Source organism: Lepidochelys kempii, chromosome 2 (genome assembly GCF_965140285.1).
Source record: "Lepidochelys kempii isolate rLepKem1 chromosome 2, rLepKem1.hap1, whole genome shotgun sequence".
Lineage (NCBI taxonomy): Eukaryota > Metazoa > Chordata > Testudines > Cheloniidae > Lepidochelys > Lepidochelys kempii.
In genome coordinates this window covers 180,306,499-180,314,274 of record NC_136381.1, presented here as the reverse complement: position 1 = coordinate 180,314,274, position 7,776 = coordinate 180,306,499, and the positions used below count along the sequence as shown (strand labels likewise).

At 47.4% G+C, this 7,776-nt stretch overlaps 1 protein-coding gene across 1 annotated transcript; it reads right to left on the bottom strand.

Annotated features, from left to right (window-relative positions):
- Positions 1-673: 673 nt before the first annotated feature.
- LOC140906002 (uncharacterized) lies at positions 674-7,561 on the bottom strand. The gene is made up of 2 exons (XM_073329488.2): positions 7,159-7,561; positions 674-4,242 (listed from the first exon to the last, which is right to left on the bottom strand). Exon 2 carries the CDS (start codon positions 3,707-3,709, stop codon positions 2,318-2,320), a length of 1,392 nt encoding a protein of 463 aa, XP_073185589.1. The 5' UTR covers positions 3,710-4,242; positions 7,159-7,561; the 3' UTR covers positions 674-2,317.
- Between the last annotated feature and the right edge of the window lie 215 nt (positions 7,562-7,776).

Below are 7,776 nucleotides of genomic sequence, written 5' to 3'. Positions count from 1 at the left end.
GGCTGAAGCGTGAAGGGGCATACAAATGTTTAGCATAGCTGGCACGTAAATCCCTTTCAGTGCCAGCTACAAAAGTGCCATGCCGATGCCTGTTCTCACTTTCAGGTGGCAATGTAAATAAGAAGCGGACAACATTATGTCAACAAACTTGTTTGAACAATTGGCTGAACAAGAAATGGACTGAGTGGACTTGTAGGGAATAAAGTTTTACATTGTTTTGTTTTTGAGTGCAGTTATGTAACAAAAAATGTACATGGGTAATCTGCACTTTCATGATAGAGATTACACTACAGTATTTGTATGAGGTAAATTGAAAAATACAATTTCTTTCGTTTATCATTTTTACAGTGCAAATCTTTGTAATAAAAATAATATAAAGTGAGTGTTAGGGGGTTTATTCCTTCACCCACTTACTTCCCTGGTCCTTCTCGCATGAACAGAGAGCAACAATACCCAAAATCCAAAGGTGCAAACAATTCAATGGTTACTGGGGTGAACTTCCAGCAAGCATGATTCCAGTTTCCTTCCTTAGTGTTCCCTTCCCAGCTCTGACACTACAGAGGCTTACCTGTGTCCCTGTTCCCAGTTCCCCCTTTAGCTAAACATGATTCCAATTTCCCCACCCCCATTCCCTGTTCCCATTCCCCCCCCCACACACACACACACTTCCTGATTGACTGCAGACTATATAGTAAAACTTGAGTTCTGCTTTGCTATACCTTAACCAATCATTTTCCTGAAATTTAACTAACCAATCCTAACATATTGTAACATATTCTCTGTGTATATATAAAGCCTGCTGCAGTTTCCACAATATGCATCTGAGGAAGTGAGCTGTAGCTCACAAAAGCTTATGCTCTAATAAATTGGTTAGTCTCTAAGGTGCCACAAGTCCTCCTTTTCATATTGTAACATGATTATTTAACCAATTATATCCCACCACCTTAATTAGTTTACACCCAGCAAAATTAATTATACAGCAGACAGAAACAATCACAGAACCAGACAGAGATTATACAGACAAACAATGGGGAAATGGGGACTACAATGATAGAACAAACACAGAAATGGGGATTTCACATCCCAGCTATTGATAAGTGAGTTCTTGCCAGACAGGATGCTATCAAACTAAGTTTCCTTTTACATCCTCTAGGCACTTCCTTTTCTCTGGAGGCAATAGGCACTATCAGGACAGGATTGTATTCCTAACAGCCCAATAGCACCTTATTTCAATGTGACTAGTTTGGAATGTGAGGATGTGACCGGTCGCTTCCCAGCTTATGGCTGCCTCTGCTGTTTAGCTAAAGGCCTTAGCCTAAGAACAGGGCCTCAGACTGTCACAGTAAAAGAAGGACCTTACACCGGAAGACAGTGATTTTTATTCTTTCTTTTATACCTCTAACTAGCCAAGTGATAAGAATACACCTAAATTCTTAGAGTGTAGGCCTTTACAAACAGGCCTGAATATCTATATCCTAACAGTAAGCACTGTGCATTTTGTATTCTGTGTTGTAATTGAAATCGATATATTTGAAAATATAGAAAAACATCCAAAAATTTCAATTGGTATTCTATTGTTTGACAGAAACAATGAACATGCAATTGAAATGGCGATGAATCGCGATTAATTTTTGTGAGTTAATCACGTGAGTTATTTGTGATTAATTGACAGCCCTAATTAGAAGTGTTGCCGGCACCCAGTGCCAAGAGGCTAACCAACAGCTGGAGTTAGTTCGCTACCCGGTGTGCTACAGAGAAGCAGAAAAGTTTATTTGCAGCTGCAAAAAGGTACAGGGAGAATAAAATCTCAAATCCTGCACACAGAGCAGGAAGTTACACAGGCTTTTATACATCCTTTTTCCCAGCATACTTATGCAATAGCAAGCTGCCCTAAGTATCCATATAGCCAGCCAATCCAGTTTCCAGCTAGTGCCCTTGTTCTCTGTATCGTTTCTTAAACCATACATAAAGCTGCTTTATTCAGCATTGTTCTTCCATATCTGCCCTGTTTGGCCTTGCTTAGTTTCAGGCAGTTTGACTCTGCAGCATATTGTTGCAGATTCTCAGCATAACTGCTGTGTGTGCCTCCAGGCGGGGGGGCCAAGGACACTTGGGCCCAGTACGCAGAGCTGCTGCGTGTGCCTCCAGGCGGGAGGGGAGGCCAAGAACACTTGGGCCTAGTGCGAGGGGGCTTCCTCGACACTCGTGGTCTTCCATCCCCTTGAGTTACCCAGTGGCCATGCCCCAGTGTCCCCAACAACTCCCTCCTTTGAGAACACTCAACATCCTTGGCTCTGAGTTTTCTCACTTGGGCTACTTATTTCTTTCCAATAGGACTTTGCATAAGCACTTTGTGATAGCCCTGAAGAGAATGACTTATTAACTTCTGCAAAAGGGCCCTAACACATGATACTGCACAGCATAATACCAGTAATACAAGCAATACAGGAAAGAGAAGTTTCAATAGCAGGCTAAATAAACCACCAAGCCAAAACGACAAACCCCAGCCTGAAAACAAGGTTTGCAACCAATTGCTCTCTGGGGCAGTATAGGCAACCTCTGCTCCGGCTCGGGCATGGGCCTCAGCCTGTACCACCTTTTCATAGATTTCATAACTGCTATCATTTACATATACACAACATCGGGGCCCGACGAGGGCACAAACCCCTCCTTGGGATGCCAAGAGATAGTCCAAAGCCAGTCTGTTTTGGAGGGAAAACGTCCTGAGCTGCTGTACCTCTTTATTTAATGTTTTTACTGCTGATCCTAAATCACTAACCGAGTCCTCTAACTCTAAGGCAACTTTCTCAAGTACCATTTGCAGCCTTACAGTATAGCGGCCTATGCATGCCATGGCTGGCCCGGAAAACAGTGGCGCTATTCCCAGTACAGAGCACCCTACAAGCTTCTCGGTTGTGAGGGAATTCTTCATATTGCCCTCCAATGCTGTAGTCAGTCGCCACATGGTCTTTTCTCCTGACTCAACAGAAGAGTCTCGGGCATTTCTAATCTTTCCTTTGGGCAGTGTGGCAGTTATGGAAAGATGAGGAACTCCATGAGCTATATAACAGCTATCTATCCAGTTGGCTGGCAGCACCTTGTAAGCCTTTCGGCCACATACAAAATAGTGACCTTGTAGGGCCCAGTAAGGACTGTTTCTTAAGGGGATTCCTGGGATACTTAAGGCTGCTTTGGCTGCTTTTCCAAACAGTTCATATGCCCCTAAGGGGGCATCCCATCCTCCTGATTGGGTACAAGTGGGGGCGTTTCTAATTGTGCCTTTCAAATTACACTCGCCATAGGGACCACTACAAACCCACCATTGGCTTGCTAAATTGAAGATATTAACTGGATGGCAAGTTATATTTCCAAACCCCTCTTTTGTGGTAAGAGTATTTGTAAGAGTTTCCCTAAAAGGGGAGGAACCATTACACCCACACTGTTGGCCTCCCCTTTCGGTCTTTATCCAATGCCCATCAGCCCACTGTGTAATAACACAGGAGCTCTTTCCCACAGGAAGCCCATAGTGATCAGATTGGTTTCGGGTAAAACATAACGTTCCCTCAGTGAGTATTGCAATTGAATATTCCTGGTCCTGATAGGTGGCTTGCTGTAAAGAGGTCTTGTTCCAGAACGGCGAGTCCGTTCTTTCCTGCTCTTTGGTGGAGGCTAATTCTGCTAGGGTCAAGGGCAGCATGTCAAGGGGCATTCCCGTTTTGGGGGACAGTGGAGTTGGAGCACATACCTAGCAATCAGTCTGGTTTGTTAAAATAGCAACGTGGTGCGCAAGCGAAACAAAGGAGTTATGCTCCCGATATGCACAGTTTGGAAATACTAACACAGAGAATAACAATGTTACCCAATTAATTATCACCAGAGTCTTCCCAACCCAGGGTCTCCAGTACCTGGGTGGGCCCATTTTAGCATTAAGGTGCCCGCTATTTGTGTCTTTTAAACAGTCGCTTTAGCCCGAGATCGTCACTAGATGAGGAGTCAGCAGGTTGGACGGCCCACTGTTCTGCTGACGAGGGGGCGGGTACTGCCTTCAGACGAGAGTGATGGATGCAGTTCTTGTGTCCCTCGATCTTTGCCACTGTATGGGAGATCAGCAGGACGGTATAGGGTCCTTTCCACTTTTCCTGGAGAGGCTCCTCTTTCCAGGTGCGAACAAGCACAGAGTCACTGGGCTGTAAGGAGTGGACGGGAGAGTCCAAGGGGAGAGGCTGGGAATCCTTGGTATACCTGTGAAGAGACAAAAGAACAGCAGACAGGGGACACATATACTGTGACAAAAAAACATTACCCAACTCCCATTCCCCTGACAGAACCAGGGTGCCATTCATAGGCCATGCCCTTCCAAACATAATTTCAAAGGGACTAAGCCCTAATCTACCCTTAGGGAGAATGCGGATACAGAGTAGGATGAGGGGCAAAGCATCAGGCCATCACAGTGAGGCTTCTTGGCACACTTTTGAGAGATGCCGTTTAAGGGTCTGATTGGTACGCTCCACTACACCACTGGCTTGCGGTCTCCAGGGCGTATGGAGTTTCCAGGGGATCTGTGAGGCATGTGAGATGCTTTGAATGATTTTTGACGTGAAGTGTGTCCCGTTGTCAGATTCCATCCACAGGGGGAGTCCAAAGCGAGGAATGATCTCCTTAACAAACTTGAGGGCCACTGTTCTGGCAGTGCAATTACGGCATGGGAAGGCTCTGGCCATCCGCTGAACCGATCCACTATGACAAGGAGATATTTGAACCCTTGGGTTCGGGGAAACTCAGTAAAGTCTATTTGCCACACTTGTCCGGGGCCCAGAGTGGGTTCTAGGGCAGCTGGTGGCACAGGATGTCCCGGTCGGGGGTTATTCTTTTGGCAGACTAAGCAGTTCGCTTGTACCTGGGCAGCCAGGAGTCGGAGTCCCGAAGTGATAAAGTATTTTCCCATTAGCTGGATAAGTGCTTCCCTGCCAGCATGAGTGGTTTGATGTAGTTTCTGCAGCACTGGCCGGATCAGGCCCTTTGGTAAGAGGACCTTCCCTTCTGGGGAATGGAGCCATCCCTCCTTTTCCCGGAGACTGAGTTTGTCAGTTAGCTGTCTCTCCTCCCCAGAGTACTGAGGGGTTGGAAGCTCCCCTACTGATGGGATAAGGGCATGCATATGGGCGTTCTCAGCCTGAGGGGATGGCAGGGTGGCAGCATGCTTAGCCTCTCGATCTGCCTGGGCGTTACCTCTGGCCACATCTTGATCCTCCCTTTGATGGGCTTTACAGTGTACCACCGCCACTTCTGAGGGAAGTTGTACGGCTTCTAGGAGCCGGAGGATTTGGGTCCCGTACTTGACTGGGGAGCCTTGGGCTGTCAGCATTCCCCTTTGCTTCCATAGGCCAGCATGAGCATGCAGCACACCAAAAGCATACTTTGAATCAGTAAAAATGTTGACCCGCTTTCCTTTTGACAGTTCAAGTGCACGGGCCAGGGCTATTAGTTTGGCAAGCTGGGCAGAGGTCCCAGCAGGCAAACCTTCAGCTTCCACAATGTCATGGAGGGTCACAACAGCATAACCCGCCCTCCTTTGCCCATCTGTTACAGTACTGCTACCATCAGTGCACCACTCATAATCTGCATTTGGGAGGGGTACATCCTTTAAATCCGGACGGCTGGAGTACTGGACATCTATGATCTCTAAACAGTCATGTTTTTGTTCCTCTGTTTCTGGCAAGAGGGTGGCTGGGTTAAGGGAGGGGCAAGGCTGTAAGCTGACTTCAGAGTTCTCTAACAGTTTAGCCTGGTACCGAGCAATCCGAGCCTGGGTGAGCCAAAGCCCTCCCTTTGCTTCCAATAAGGCTCGGACCATATGGGGAGTATAGGTTTGCATAACCCCTCCCACTGTTAGCTTCTCAGCTTCCTCAAGCACTAGGGCAGTAGCTGTGACCGCCCGTAAGCATGCCAACCAACCCTTTGCAACCTGATCCAGTTGCTTAGAAAAATAAGCCATGGGACGTCTCCATGCTCCTTACAGCTGTGTGAGCACTCCTAGGGCCACCCCCCTTCGTTCATGTACATACAACTGAAACGGCTTAGAGAGATCCGGCAGGCCCAGTGCCGGGGCTTCCATCAATTTTCTTTTAAGGATTTTAAATGCCCTGTCAGCCTCTGGGGTCCAATAAAAGGGGTCATGATCTGCTCCTTTTACACAGTCGTACAGGGGTTTAGCCCACAGTCCAAATTCTGGGATCCATATCCTGCAAAAGCCTGCCATACCCAGAAATGCCCTGAGCTGCTTACGATTGCTTGGGGTAGGAACTTGACAGATAGCTTCCTTTCCTTTTTTTTTTTTTCGCTTGAACGCTGACGCTCTCCTTGCCTTAGCTGTAACCTGATTCCTTTACCTCAGACAACAGAGTTATTAGGACGATATTACAGTCGTCTCAATCCGGCTTGTGACTACTGAGGCACCCCTCAAAGACTGATATAAACCTGCTTGGGTTCGTTGAGAATTCCCCAGCCTGTGTTTTAAAAGTTGCTAAGACTATTGGATTGAATGGCACATGGGTGTAAACTTGCATAGTGGTAGCCTGATGTCCCTCTGCCCCTGGGCAAGCCACAACAGTCTCGGTAAGCAAAGGATAGAGTCCCACCGAGGGGGCAATCTCTGTAACCTGAGGCATCCTACCCTTATAAGGTGCGGGTGTGGGGGCCAAAGGGGACACCGGCTCTGCCATTACAGTGCGGGTGGGGGTCTGGGGACTAACATTAGCTACTACCGAACCGTCGGAGTCAGATTACAGTGCTGTAAAATATCTGGTCGAGTACATAAAGTCAGAAACAAATGCGCATACATATGTTCATTCCATTTCCTTGTTCTCTGACAGAACAGCAGTAACTGAAGGATCGTGTTGTAATTAATTGACCCTCCTGGTGGCCACCACTCCTGGCCCTCTAGTTGATATTGAGGCCAGTCAACTGTACAGAATCGTTTTAATTGTCTCTTAGTCATTGGATCCGCACCAAATACCTTCCAGTTTGCTAGAATGCATTCTAGGGGCGTACACCGTGCCCTAACCCCCGAGCTCTGTCCCTGTCCCATACCTACAGGGTAACTCTGGGCGTCCCCAGGTTCCAACAGACCATACAATCTGGATTTCAAAAGGTTCCTACCTTATCCAAGGGACCGGTTCTTCACCGTCGTCCACAACTGCTCCTCCCCTATGTCCAAGGGACCGGTTCTTCACCGTCGTCCACCACAACTGCTTCTCCACTATATGAGTGCGTTGCACCATTGTGCCCTCCGGGGTCGATCAAATCGCATCTCCTCCGAGGCCCCGGTGAACTCACCGGTGCGCACTGGGTGTCGGTTCTCGCCACAATCCTCGACCTCCAGGAGGGGTCCGGGAAAGGCTCAATTGCAGCCTCGTCAGCCCACCCAGTGCCGAGAGGCTAACCAACAGCTGGAGTTGGTTCACTACCCGGTGTGCTACACCCAATAATCACAATGGGGTGGAGAAGCAGAAAAGTTTATTTGCAGCTGCAAAAAGGTACAGGGAGAATAAAATCTCAAATCCTGCACACAGAGCAGGAAGTTACACAGGCTTTTATACATCCTTTTTCCCAGCATACTTATGCAATAGCAAGCTGCCCCAAGTATCCATATAGCCAACCAATCCAGTTCCCAGCTAGTGCCCTTGTTCTCTGTATCGTTTCTTAAACCATACATAAAGCTGCTTTATTCAGCATTGTTCTTCCATATCTGCCCTGTTTGGCCTTGCTTAGTTTCAG